The sequence below is a fragment of the Colletotrichum siamense genome (genome assembly GCF_013390195.1).
Source record: "Colletotrichum siamense strain Cg363 chromosome Unknown KSG_Cg363_contig02, whole genome shotgun sequence".
Classification (NCBI taxonomy): Eukaryota; Fungi; Ascomycota; class Sordariomycetes; order Glomerellales; family Glomerellaceae; genus Colletotrichum; species Colletotrichum siamense.
In genome coordinates, this window is record NW_023501015.1 from 5,318,215 (window position 1) to 5,332,496 (window position 14,282).

The 14,282-nt window shown below is 51.6% G+C and overlaps 3 protein-coding genes across 3 annotated transcripts; all 3 read left to right on the plus strand.

Moving 5' to 3' along the window:
• Nucleotides 1-274: 274 nt before the first annotated feature.
• Nucleotides 275-550, plus strand: CGCS363_v003381 (uncharacterized protein; the record flags this gene model as incomplete). The annotated part of the gene is made up of 2 exons (XM_036635230.1): nucleotides 275-398; nucleotides 465-550. 2 exons carry the CDS (start codon nucleotides 275-277, stop codon nucleotides 548-550), a joined length of 210 nt encoding a protein of 69 aa, XP_036500776.1.
• Nucleotides 551-5,108: 4,558 nt separating this feature from the next.
• CGCS363_v003382 (uncharacterized protein) lies at nucleotides 5,109-6,304 on the plus strand (the record flags this gene model as incomplete). The annotated part of the gene is made up of 2 exons (XM_036635231.1): nucleotides 5,109-5,629; nucleotides 5,686-6,304. 2 exons carry the CDS (start codon nucleotides 5,109-5,111, stop codon nucleotides 6,302-6,304), a joined length of 1,140 nt encoding a protein of 379 aa, XP_036500777.1.
• A 1,142-nt stretch (nucleotides 6,305-7,446) lies between these two features.
• Nucleotides 7,447-10,936, plus strand: lacA-1 (putative beta-galactosidase A; the record flags this gene model as incomplete). Its single annotated transcript, XM_036635232.1, has 10 exons — nucleotides 7,447-7,563; nucleotides 7,654-7,730; nucleotides 7,784-7,970; nucleotides 8,022-8,137; nucleotides 8,187-8,562; nucleotides 8,615-8,749; nucleotides 8,805-9,061; nucleotides 9,112-9,303; nucleotides 9,359-9,582; nucleotides 9,636-10,936. The coding sequence occupies 10 exons, from the start codon at nucleotides 7,447-7,449 to the stop codon at nucleotides 10,934-10,936; spliced, it is 2,982 nt and encodes a 993-aa protein (XP_036500778.1).
• Between the last annotated feature and the right edge of the window lie 3,346 nt (nucleotides 10,937-14,282).

Consider the following 14,282-nt stretch of genomic DNA (forward strand, 5'->3'; position numbering starts at 1 on the left):
GTAAGGCTACACGATGTTAGACCACACGCCAAGAACAAAGCCATAGCAGGCATCGGCCGCCCGACAAGCAGGCATCGGCCGCTCAAGCAGAAGCATCATGAAAACTGATTGTGAGGAATGTGTATATATACGAGACAATTTCTTCCTACCATCTTGAACTTTATCCTCATCAGCTTACTCTCACATTGTTTTTCACTCGCATCAACCAATCTACTCTCAACTCGACGCTTTACAGATTTGTAACAACCAGCACATCAACTTTTCTACCGCCATAATGCAGTTCTCCAAGGCCTTCATCGTCATTGCCGCGGCTGTGATGCCTTCAGTCATGGCCGCATGCAGCCCCGGAGCTCCCTTCCAAGGGTCTTGCTTGTCGTGCACCTCTGAGTGCTGGGACAGTGAGTTGAGCACAAATCCCTGAGTTTGCGCGATCAATGAGACCATTCTAACACCATGTCCTACAGCTTACAACGCGCCTGACCGCCAGACCAACTTGCAGCGTGCTGGTTGCATGGCGCAGTGCCTGGCGCTGTGCGACGACTGCGATTAAGAGCCTAGACTCAATGACAACTCCTATGTCCATCGGAGAGATTGTGAAGCGACGTGTCAATTGCTATTGGGAAAGAACGTTTGGTTGATAGAAGATCCTTCTATCATGCGCAGTATATAATACGATTCATTAATACACAGTATATGCTGCAGACATGGAGCTTGGCATCACCATGACGGCCGGGCAGAAGAAGTTTTGAATTATATGACAAGTGATAGTACCATCCGAGTATCTGGGAAGCCAATACCAGTGCCACAAACCTTGACTACGGTGCGGTCCTCTAACAACCCGGGACCGTGGGAGGGTGTATCAGTTGGAGCCATCTTTCATCGCGGCGAGCCCACCAAGCATCGCCTGATAATAAGTGCCGTCGGGCCCCAAGCCACCAAGAAGCCAGTTATCATTGTACGCTCCACCGGAGCCCATGCGTGCTCTCCAGACTTCCTCGCCAGATCGCCAGTCCAAAGCTACGACATACCACACATACATACCCTCGTCAGCAAGCTTTTCGTCCTGGGTGTAAAAGTACAATAATCCCGTCTCCGTGCTCAGCACTGGGTTGGCTTTAACCGTCATAGGAGACGTCCAGCGAACAGAGCACGGGGCTGCTGTGGAATTACCGGGAGCATCGGCCGAGACTTGAATCGCAAATGTGCCACCTGGCATGCCAGCCATATTGTTCCACCCACCGTTGATATCGTCCAAAGTCGAGGAGGCATTCGGCCAGAACATCGTGGTGCCGTTGAATGTGTTTTCCACCACGACTGTGTAAAATCCGGTTGTGACATCGTAGTGTGTTGTCGCCGCTAGATCGTTGGCACTTGCGTTCTCTCCAAAGAGGGGGACGGTGCAAAGCAACTGATCTTTCTCTGTGGCCCCTTGATAGTAGACTGCGAGATTGATTCGGCCATCGGCGTTGTCTGTAATAACCACATAATCGTCTCCAAGAAGCGCCGGCGTAGATCCCGAACCGCGAGTGATGGCGCCCAGCTTTGTAGTACTGCCAGCATCGTACGTGGCATTCCAGAGAGTTCGCACTCCACCATTAGAGCCAGCATCTCCAGAGGATGGAAGCGACGTCAAGGCGAGCATGTATCCGACTTGAGGCACCCCTTCTGTGCCAATGGTCGTGGGACCTGTGACGACGTAGGCAGTGGTGTTGCTGACAGCAATGCCGTTCTCGATAGTCTGGCCATCCATCTGAATCGAATGTACCTGATTATCGGGTGTGATGTAGCCGAGCGTGAGAGAAGTCTGCGCAGCATACAGCGAACCGATACCCGGGATGCCACCGGTAGTATACCAAATATTCCCAGCCGTATCAATCATCGCGTTCAGCAAGGACTCGCCATCAGCAATTGCCGACGGAAACGTGGTCAGGTCAATGTTACGAATGGTGGTGAATGAGGTTCCCCTTTCGGCGTCGTCATCGCGACGAATCAAGTAGACATGGCCTTCCTGGCTGGTGAAAAGTATTTCGTCGGTCTCTAGCAGATACTCGAGGTACCCCAGGCTGAGGGTCTGGTTGGTGTCCGGAGGGGTCCAAGTAGCCAGAATCTCCATTGTCTGCGGGTCAATGGCTGCGATCCCACGGGCGAGTGTTGTCGAGTTGGCATAGCCAATCGTCATGGTATTGTTCGCGCCCCAGGTCATGACACCAGTGACGATCTGCTGGCTGAACAGGCTCATGTTGTTGCCTCCCAAGGGTCCTGGGTAGTCGGTCGACCCGGTGTTTCCGCTATCTTCGTGCATGAGAGAAGCGGATGGAAAGAATGGTGTCTTCGCATTGAGGGTATTAGGCGTAGCTGGTTGGCCTATGAAAGCCAATGATCCGTTCAGAGGTTGGGTATTGGGAATGATGCCCTGCTGAAGGAACACGGGTTAGCTTTGATAACAGGGCCCAAAGCTGCAATTAAGCAAGCATAGAGACTTACTCCCATGGCCATGACGCTATGGCATAGCAGAAAACCAAGATTATATAGGCGCATTTTGGAAAAGAACGACGCGAGATGAAGTGAGTGACTGGATGAGATTGATCTGAGTGATGGAAAGTGTTGTTTCATGCCGGGCCCAAGATCGAGGACCATACGCGGCTTTTGAACATTTTCGCAAATACCATGATATCCGAAGTCCAGAGGTTGACTTTGCCTTAGGATAGTCTGTCCTCGGATTCAGGAGCTGCTCAATTGAACCAGAGGATCGATGGTGCGGGTCACATACGAGTATCCCCTTTTCCCTTTGGCAAGCATCATCACAGACCACCTGGGTTGCGAATGATTCCAAAAGACGATTGCGTTTCGATCTGCCTTGTTCTGATTATGGAATCTCATCGCTCCAATCATAAGGCTGATTGTCTGAATCGGAGCTTGGCAATTGGCCCTGAGCATCCGAGATTTCTCGGGTTCTTAAGGGGGCAGTGTTTTGCCCCACTACTTTTCCGATCCAACATCCTGACCTCAACACTGACTGCCTCTTGAATAAGCCCACTCGTGAGTTCTTCAAGGCAAGTCCCAAAGTTGAGCTCGCTGGTCGGACCTGGCTGGTATTCCGTCCGGCTTCACGGGTTTCTTCAGCCATCCGGTGCCGATAATATCAACGCTTAGCTAGCAATTTCATAGCAAGGGATATGGTCAGTTGGGTCTTGGTGTTTCCACTCATAGATCAGTCATTCCACGTGCTTGATTTCAACTCGTTTCTTTTGAAATTAGTCAAGACCGTTCTTGCTACGACCTTCAACAACCATTATCTCACAAACAAGAATAAGAATAGCCCCAAGCCGAAGCTCTTGGATCAGATCAAATTAGTTGCGATAGTCTTTTCCTCCTGTACACAAACTTTATACCATACAACTCTAGTATAACCAACTTCTGATACGGAGAGGGAAATTGCGAAGACAACTCAACAACACGCCAGTGATTCAAAAATACCTTGAGCATCTTTCCGGCTCATGCAAATGCATCTTGGGCGCTTTCAACAGCCGCTATAAAACTTTCTAGGTGGACTTCAGCGGCAGTCATGAGCTGTATGACTCCATAAAATGTTTTGTTGCTTGTATTTGACTAAATCAGGTTGAACTTGCGCAGTTCAAACTGCTCCCAATAGACTATTATAACACATCTCCTCGAACGACTGATGCTGAGCGAATGAACTGTTCCTCTTGGCTCCAATCTGTTGATTCATGCCCAAAGTGACACTCCCTCCATATCATAGCCGAAGATGAAAAAGGTCTCAAACATTCCGAGTTTGCAGTTGGGACGAAGAACATATATATCACCCTTTTGCATTGACTGGATAGATCTCACATATTACCTATCGTAATTGTTTTCAGATGTTTGGCTCACTGATGACTCTCCTTGCAATTTTTTTGCTTTCGACTCGCGATTCTCTACGGTGTGTAGAAACCGCCTATGCCAACCGATATAATTTAACCTGTCAGCTTCAACGCCGCCCCAACAGCTACGACTGGCATTCCATAGCTGGTAGTGTAACTTATGCAATTAATGGACTATGATACTCATAGTACCTTGGACAACAAACTTACTTCTATCTTATTACCCCATTCATGTCTGATAGGCTTAAGGTATATAATATTTCTGTCATCCTATGTAGTCGCATTTGTTCTATTCTCATCCCATCCTTGTGGCTTATCTGTATTTTAGATACCTAATAATTGAAGCCTCTGCTTGGAATCATTCCATCCACCAACTCCATCTAGTACGTTGGGCGCAAGTGTTTTGAAGCTTGAAGAGGATGGCCTGACTTCAGTCAGAGGTGGACGTCATCAGTCGCCTTGTCCTACTTCGAAGACGACGACATCAGCGACAAGCTTCGACAAAGCTGCACCAGGACAGGGATGCCAAGCTCACACCACTTTCACCATTTCCACATATGATTGGTGCGCATCTCAGTCCAGCCACCGCTCTTCGGTACTTGACTCCATTCCCCCGCACAAACCCCACATTCAACTCTTGGGGTACACCGAAATGAGCAGCTCATCGTGGCATAGCTCGAGAGAACATTGGCCCGGCTCTCACAACTCCAATCTGTTTCCTGCAGGCTCGGCATAACTTGCGTTGTTTTGCCGCGTTTTCTGATCTTCATCTGGACTGACAGCTGTTTGTTTGGAGCGCATACGATGCGACTTCGCAGCGATGACCCCAGTCACTTGCGCTTCTTAGCAACGCCAACATAATTTCTCGCTGGCGTCTCCAGAATTTCTCCTCATTTAAGCTGCCCATACCTTGCAGCAATCATTGACCGTCTCCAGGCTTCTCCAGTCTGGGGGAGCAACAAGATTATGGATCTCGCCACATAGCCGAGGTTACCGAGAGGCAGCTTACAGCTCGGGCCATGTCGCATCGTGTATTCGTCTGCGGTCACGATCCCCGGTGCAACTGCGTCTCTGGTACCGTTGCCATGGGTCCAGTACTGTATGTGATGCTCTTGATGTCACCCATATAAAAGGTCCCATCGCATCGGTCTGGGGAACGATCTGCCCTCCTTCCGCACCTCGTTTCTCAGACGCGTCGCTTCCCGCAGAGATCGTCGAGTCGCAGCCATGATGCTCCGGTCTGCCCTCTTCGCCACCGTCGGCGCCCTCACCTGCGGCATCGCTTCTGCCCTCGAGACCTTCGAGCGGAATCTCATTTTCCAGCCGCCTGAGAACTACACAGACCCCCGGGTCCTGTATCCCCGCACTGTCCAACTGTTGGACGGCCGCCTGCTGGGCACTTGGGAGAACTACTCCCCCGAGCCTCCTCTGGTTTGGTTCCCCATTTACGAGTCTCTCGATGGTGGCGTCACATGGGAGGAGGTTGGCCAAGTTCACGATGAGGTCAACAACTGGGGTCTGCGCTACCAGCCCTTCCTATATGAGCTTCGTGAAGAGTTCGGCGGGTACCCCGTCGGAACTGTTCTTCTTGCTGGTAACAGCATTCCTACGGATCTGAGCCAGACGCAAATCGACCTCTACGCGTCCACGGACAAGGGTCGTACTTGGGAGTTCTTGTCCCACGTCGCTGCTGGCGGCCGGGCCATCCCCAACAACGAGGAGACCCCCGTCTGGGAGCCCTTTATTCTGTAAGTCTACGGCAACGAGGCATCCATATTGTCGCAATGACTGACATCTGTCGCAGCATCTTCGAGGATGACCTGATTCTCTACTACGCCGACCAGCGCTCCGCCGAGCACGGCCAGGAGATCTCCCACCAGACCACCAAGGACCTCAAGAACTGGTCCGAGGTCGTCAAGGACGTCTCCTACCCGACCTACACCGACCGCCCCGGCATGCCCTTCGTCACCCAGCTCGGCAACGGCGACTACATGTACACGTTCGAATGGGGTGGCGCGCCCATCATCGAACCCTACTCGTTCCCCATCTACTACCGCATCGCAAAGGACCCTCGCAAGTTCGCCGACGCGCCCGACTACTACATCAACAGCACCAACGGCGGCGTGTTCCCCATCAACAGCCCCAACGTTGTCTGGTCCCCTGTCGGTGGCTGCAACGGCACCATTGTCGTCAGCAGCAACAGCGCGCCTCTCTTCATCAACCGTCGCGGTGGTGACCCGAACGCCTGGGTTGCGTACGACTCTCCTGAAGCCGGCGCCTACACCCGCAACCTCCGCATCATGGAGGAGGACCCCGACTATTTGCTTATTATGGGCGCCGGTGTTCTGCCTCCCAGCACGACGAACAAGGTCACGGTCAGCATGTTGAAGTTGACTGAGTTGCTGGGACTCAAGCAGGCATAAACGACTGCAGAAAGATTCATGTATATAATGTTTGATGTCTTTGAACGCCAGAATTTCGCACCCAGAGAAATCGTCTCGCGCGGTTGCGGGACGTACACGCACACAGACTACGCCGTAATGAAATGTCAGTAACAAATGCACCCAAAATGCAACGCATGTGCTTCTCAGGGCCTGCACTCAATTGAGTCCGCTGATTTGCCCACTGTCTCGCCAAGGAAGAGCGCGTGTCGGAGTCCCTGACGTAATGTCACTGGAGCATCATGCTCGGGGTCTTTCAATGCGTGCCCGAATCCAACCTGCATGTGACCAGCCGCCCTTCGGTTGGCCATGCTTGGCAACTTCCCCGAGCAGAGGGGAAATTCCACATACGCGAATAGAGCGTTTTTAAACAGATCCGCCCCTGGGAATCAGTGAAACCACAAGGTTGGGAAGCTCTGGAATTTTTCCGTCTTGATTATTCTGCTTAAGTTGCTTCCAGGGCTCTGTATGGACGGAAGTTCCAACGTGTTCCTGAACGCCCCGGGCATGCGGGCCGTTGTAGGTGGCGCGACTCCCTGCAGGGAGCACCTTGCCTCAATCGCGTAAAAACCGCCTTGAAAGACAAGGGACGAACACCCTCCAAGCAATGGCTAACCGACAAACGCGGGGCAATGAGCGGGGGAAGACAGGGGTTGTGGTTGGGGGATGCGGTGAAAGCTCCGGGGCATACCGAATGTGTTTGTTTCTTGCTTGGTTCGCAGTGCCAGCCCGGCTCCCGTCCTCCATGATTCCATGATGTACGACATGCATGCCATGTCATGTTCGTCGCCCTCTGCGGACTTTGGACTTGCAGAGTTGGAGTAAAAGAGGGGAAGTGGGCGAACAGCTGCGTCTGCACCAGCTCAGTCGACTGGTTGTGAGTGTGAGAAGGGCTGTCCCTGACATCTGCCGGCCACTAATGAGCTTCCAATTCCGCCGCCTCCGCCGCTACATCAGGATAAGGTTGGGGATGGTGACATTCCGATCTTCGCGTGGAGAAGGCGGATGTGCGCATTTCCGTGTAATAATAAACAAAGCTGCTCCTTTGTGAAAAGTGCAGTGTCTCCTTCACCCACTCGTCAGTGTCCAGCTGCGATCAGTGTAGACTGCTGCATTGATTGACAATGTTGCTCTCACGTGTCAAGATCCTTTCGCTTTTGGCCCTGGGCTGGCTCAATGGAGTCAGTGGTAGGGCCGTGGCGCGAGACATGCACCTCCTCAATGGGAGGCAGCAGGATGTTGTGAGTTAAGCCACGGCTAGTGAGTGCCATTGGCACTTGCCGAAGCCTCAAACTACCCAATTGGCAAACTGGGGCTGACTTTTGGTGTAGGTGACATGGGACGACAAAAGTCTTTTCATCAATGGTGAGAGACTGATGATCTTCAGCGCCGAGTTCCATGCCTTTAGGTACAGTTCCTTCTTCAATTGAGTTCCAGCTCGGTTACTGATTCCTTGTGAAGAATGCCAGTTCCACACCTTTGGTTCGACATCCTCCAGAAGATTAAAGCGGCCGGCTACAACTCCATCTCGTTCTACGTCAACTGGGGACTGCTGGAAGCAAAGCCAGGTGAAGTCCGTGCTGAGGGTATCTTCGCCTTGGAGCCTCTCTTCGAGGCCGCTCAGAAGGCTGGTCTGTACCTGTTCGCCGTAAGATTGTCCTCTTTCTCTTCGAGATATATTCTTCTAACTCCAGTATAGCGACCGGGACCATATATCAATGCCGAGGTGTCCGGAGGTGGCTTTCCAGGATGGCTGCAAAGAGTCCAAGGAGTCCTTCGATCAGCCGACGAGGCCTACCTTAAGGCTACCGACAAGTAAGTCTACTAACAAAGAGGAGTCGACCTAGATAGCTGACGATATCAGCTACACCGCCGCGATTGGCAAGATTATTGCCGGTGCCCAGATCACGAACGGAGGCCCAGTCAGCCTATTCCAGATGGAGAACGAGTACAACGCAGCAATTGAGCCTTACCCCTTCCCGGACTACGACTACTGGAATTATGTTGAGAACCAGTTCAAAACAGCCGGTGTTGTGGTACCGTACGTCAACAACGAGGCCTGGCAGCTTGGTGCTATCACGACCTCGACTCCCGCCAAGGTCGATATCTACGGTCACGATGCCTACCCCCTTGGCTTCGACTGCTGGAACCCAACTGTGTGGCCTGAGAACGGCCTGCCCACAGACTGGCTCGCGACGAACAACAAGATTGCTCCTGATAGCCCTTACACTATTGTCGAAGTATGACATGATTATTCTCTGCGACCAAAGGTCAAGCACTAACAGTAAGCAGTTCCAAGGCGGTGGTTTCCAGCCCTGGGGCGGTGCCGGTTTCGAATCATGCGCTGGTCTGCTGAACCACGAGTTCGAACGAGTTCTCTACAAGAATAACTATGCTGTCGGAGTCACCATCATGAACATCTACATGGTACGTTATTTTCTAGTATCTTCAACACCTTAGTTGCAGAGCTGACTGGTTGTAGACCTGGGGCGGTACCAACTGGGGCAACCTCGGCCACTCCGATGGCTACACCTCTTACGACTACGGCGCGCAGATCACAGAGGAGCGTCTCCTCACTCGCGAGAAGTACAGCGAGTCGAAACTTCAAGCCAACTTCTTCCACGTTTCCCCCGCCTATCTTGAGGCCGACCGTTTCAATTCCTCCCTCGAGTTTACGAATAACGATGCCATTACCGTCACGCCTGCGACTACCAACACGACCAAGTTCTATATTGCTAGGTCTGTCAAGGGGTTCTACCTGACAGTGAATTTGGCCTGACACGCTGCAGACATACTCAATACGACACGCCTGAGACGGTGGCGTACAAGCTGAAGGTCGACACCGTCAAGTACGGCCAGCTCGAGATTCCTCAGCTCAGCGACAGTCTTTACCTGACCAGGAGAGACTCCAAGATTCATGTCAGCGACTACCCTGTTGGGGACAAGAATCTCGTGTACTCGTCTGCCGAGGTCTTCACCTGGTAGGTTGCAGAATTGCCACGGTCATCATAACTTTCGTGTCTAACGACAGTGCAGGAAGAAGTACGATGATAAGACAATTTTGGTTGTCTACGGTGGCGCTGATGAGCACCATGAATTGGCCGTCGAGGGTGACCAGGGCGATGTTACCGACGATGATGTGATCGAGGGCTCGGATGTGACCATTGAGCAGAAGGACGGCTACACTGTTCTTGGTTGGGCCGTCTCCGACGAGCGCAAGGTTGTTCGTGTCCACAAGGACCTTTACGTGTACCTCTTGAGTGAGACTCCTCAAGCCCCACACTCCGAGTAAGCTTTACTAACTGACTTTCAGCCCGCAACGAGGCCTACAATTTCTGGGTTCCCCCTACCGAGGGCAACTACGCCACTTCAGACGTAATTCTGAAGGCCGGCTACCTCGTCCGGTCTGTTGCAGTCGACGGCGACACGCTCAGTGTCTTTGGAGACGTCAACGCCACCACCCCCATCGAGGTTATCGGCGGCGCCCCGTCCTCTCTCAAGACTTTGAACTTCAACGGCAAGGCACTCGACTTCAAGCAAAACGACCGAGGCGTTGTTACTGCCAGCGTTGACTTCAAAGTCCCCGAGATCAAGCTTCCTTGCATCAGCCAACTGGGTTGGAAGTACATTGACTCGCTTCCAGAGATCAAATCCGACTACTCTGACGAGCTTTGGACCAACGCCGACTTGAAGGAAACCTACAACACGGCGAACCCGCTCAAGACTCCAGTCAGTCTGTACGGTGGCGACTACGGGTACCATACTGGTTCGTTGCTGTACCGAGGGCACTTCACTGCCAATGGCGAAGAGAGCGTCTTCAACCTCACTACTCAAGGTGGAAACGCCTATGGCGCTTCGGTGTGGCTGAACGACGAGTTCGTCGGCTCCTGGCCCGGCAATGCTGTCACTGGCGGCTACAACAGCACCTTCACATTGCCTAAACTCACCAAGGACAAGGATTACGTCTTCACCGTTGTTGTTGATCACATGGGTTTGAACGGCAACTGGGTCATCAATGAGGAGCAACAGAAGAACCCCCGCGGAATTCTCAACTACAACCTCGCCGGCCACGAGCAGTCTGACATCAAGTGGAAGATCACCGGCAATCTTGGTGGCGAAGACTATGCTGACAGAGAGCGTGGTCCTCTCAACGAGGGTGGACTTTTCGTTGAGCGTCAAGGATACCACTGGCCTGAGCCCCCTTCAAGCTCTTGGGAGGACAGCAAGGGTCCCACTGAGGGCATTTCCAAGGCTGGCGTTGCGTACTACTCGGCTTCCTTTGACCTTGACCTTCCTACTGGATACGATATTCCGATCTCCCTAACTTTTGCCAACACTACCACAACCGCTTACCGCGCCCAGCTCTTCGTCAACGGATACCAGTTTGGCAAGTTCGTGCATCATGTTGGTCCTCAGACGCGCTTCCCTGTTCCCGAAGGTATTCTCAACTATCAGGGATCCAACCACCTCGGCGTCACACTTTGGGCCCATGAGAAGGACGGCGCCAAGGTTGAGGGACTGAAGTGGGAGGTGGGTATGGTTAGTGCTACGAGCTTTGGAAAGATTGAACCGGCGCCTCAGCCGAAGTGGCAGGAGAGAGAAGGCGCATACTAGCCAAATTCCGACTATTGCCACTCCGTAATGCCATAGCGCGAAGTTCATCATATTAATTTGGCCTTATGATTATGGCCATAATTCCTCAATTGTGATTGCGAAATTTAGTGAGTGAAGAGAGCGGTATGGGTGAAGTAGTGGTCGAGAGCGAATAATACTAATAGTAATAATTCTTACATGAATGAGATGCTACTTGATTGAATAGAAGATCGGCAGTAAGCTATCTAACTACTCACCTAGGCGTCGATGCAGATGAGAGACGTTGGACTTGGAGCTAGAACTGCTGGGAGCGAGTAATTAAAGCCCAGATGACCAAGGATAACCCTGCGGCATGCGCGTCCTTGCCGTTTCGTACATGACTTCGATGTAAAGGCGGCTTGTAAGTTTCTGGCCCCAAATTCCCTCCAGCTTTCATCCAAAGCACAACCCCTTCTACATCTTGTGAGTTTCAGGCTGGAGCATTGATCACTTCGGCATTTTTGTTTCGATAGTGTTCGCCATCATTCTCCCCGCCCGCCGAACGCAGCGACAAACAAGGGCCGCCCGCCAGTTTTCCCACCCTTTTCAACATTTCTTCTTCCGCAGATTCGAGAGCAAATAAGGCACACCCAACCGCGTCGTACCTTGAACCGTCAGGCTTTCCCTCCCTCATACTATTTTACTGTGTGTAGGAAATCAACAACTCTACATCTCTCAGCCCATCCTCTTCCACCTCAAACTTTTGACTATCAACTTATTCACGCCATCATGCCGCCATGGCGACCTGCCATAGGGGAAGCCCTCACGTTCATTCCTGAGGCTGGTCACGAGACTTGGAAAAAAAAAGGTTACGCGCTCATTTGAAAACTCCACGCGGTATCTCTTCCGTGTTTACGATGGCCACTCTTTGGGCAGCACCACCGAGATCTACGTTTCTTCCCCGCTTGCGAAGTCGGGCAGCCCAAGCTGTCACCGCAATCTCCTGGACCAGCCCGCGAAAGAGGCTGCAGACAATTTGAATCGCCACCTACGTTGGAAGTCCTCGCACCATACGAAAACGAACCTTGTCTCTTGGACAAGCTCTGTATTGTTCGCCATACAGTATGCCTTGTACAAACACTACCGCGATGCAGACGGAAGCGTCAGCGACTCCACATCACAGGTTCGCATACTGATGATTGATACCTCTCGGTTTCCGGAAGGCACCTTCATCCGAGACCTGGAGGTTCTGTCGTGTTTGGAAAATCGCAGTTTTCCGATTAAACAGCTATATAGGCTGTGGACTAGCGAGGATGGCTACTCTTTTGGCGAATACCTTAGTCAAGGCTGTATCAACGTCACCGGAGCTTGTGGTACGATTAGGCACGACCAGCTTCTACAATCCAACTTTCGCGGATCAGACGTTTGTCCTTACTTTGCGAGAGTGGCAGACTGGTCCATCTTGGCGAAGCGGGTCGTGAGCATCAAAAAGTTGGTCGAGGAATCGAAAGGGGAACACGCGTCGCCTGCCCAAGTACGTACGTTCCTGGCAATTGCAGAAAGCTGCTTGAGTTCTTCTGTGAATTGCTGTGCTACTCTCGCCCCCGCATTTTCCGTCATGTTACTGGCCGTCTCACGATTCTCTGGTCTTGAGGACGACGCCAAGGACCTGTTTCTCAGATTTTATCCGGGTATGTCAATCACAAGTTCCTTCATATATGTCGTCGTATTCTCAATTCCGGTTGCGTATTTATCAGAAACTTCTTATTGACCTGTAACAGATATTGTAGTCGCAATTCATGATGATTCCTGGATGCTGGATGGCCAACCCTTCGAAGTCAAACGATTCCATGATCAGTCGCAGTTTCTGAAGAACCACTATTTCGAAAGCAAGATTATAGAAAATTACAAACAAAGGACATCTGACCACGTGGTAGGGGTGGGTAAAGAGGGCACAATGAATGAGAAAGAGCTCTTCGCGCTGGATATGTATCTCACAGCAAGGCTCAATTGCCTTGAAGACGATTTCATCTACTAAGTTGTTACTTTTTGGCATAACTGGCAACAATCGCTTTTACTTGCACTGACTTAACAGACCTTAAATCTTAACGATTTTTGATTTCGAAATCTGATAGATCCAATATGTGTTCATTCTTCTGCTCGGTCTGCAAAGCGCCGATAAACGCCGTCTCCTCGCTCTTACCTGAATTAGTTGCAAAAAGCACGCATTCTGAGACCAATCCATAAAATGTCGGCTAAACCTTTTTCTCGTCGCCGAATCTCATCCAAAAATCTATTGCATGTATTCTCGTGACGGAGTGGGGCTTCGCATCAGCATCCGCCTCGGATGAACACGTCGCAGGCTAGCAATCATGGAAGTCTACCCTGGCAACCCGACACCGTTCGAGTTCCGCCATCTCAATGGTCACGACCACCGCCAAGACCACCAGGCAAGCAAACTGGAAGATGCCTTCAATAGGATCCCCCGCTATCTGTTCCGCGTTTACGATGCCAACTCGCAGGGGGCTACATCAACGCACGAGGTATGGTCAGCCCACGCACAGGCAACTTGGAACTGGGGCATGAACAACCTTCTTATGAGACCTGACAACTTCGGACCCTCTGACCTCTACAATCATCTTAATTGGAAGAAAACCCGCCACCGCAGTAACCTGGTATCATGGACCAGCTCACTGCTTTTCGCAATCCAGCTGGGGCTCTACAAACACACTAAACACCCTCTGGCCAGAGACTTCAACGACTTGTCCAATACCTTCATCCTCATGATTGACACGTCCAAGTTTCCTAAAGGCACCTTCATCCAAGACACGGTAGCTATGGATTTCTTTCGGGATGAGCAAACCTGGACGGAGGAACATGAAGCCTTCTTCGAGATGAGGGTCAAGAAAGAGAAATGCTCCTTCTACTTCGGAGAATATCTTACCCAAGGGTTGTTGTCGGTCGAAGGGAAACGTAGCCAAACGTCCTTGCAAAAGCTCGTTGATCTGGGCCTGTTCCATTTCTGTCCATATTTTGAAGACAAGAAGCATTGGTGCAGCTTGGCGAGCCGGGTGGTCCAAATACGTCGAACCTCGTTCGCCGCGATAGGGCCGCCGTGTTCCTATCAACCCAGCGAACAAGCAGCAGTGCGTAGAGCCGTCACGATGGGCCAAGCGTGCTTTGGGGATGCCTGGGCTCTCCCCTTCGCCTTGATGATACTGGCTTGCACACCGATAAACTCAGTGACAGATGGCTTTTTTGCCGCACTGGCGGGCATATTCTCTAGTAAGTCCACAAGACAACCTGCACTGCCGAGACTTGTTGCGCTATAATATTTGCTCAATTGGCTAATGTGTTGGGGCTGTGACAGGCGAAGAGCTTGACGAGG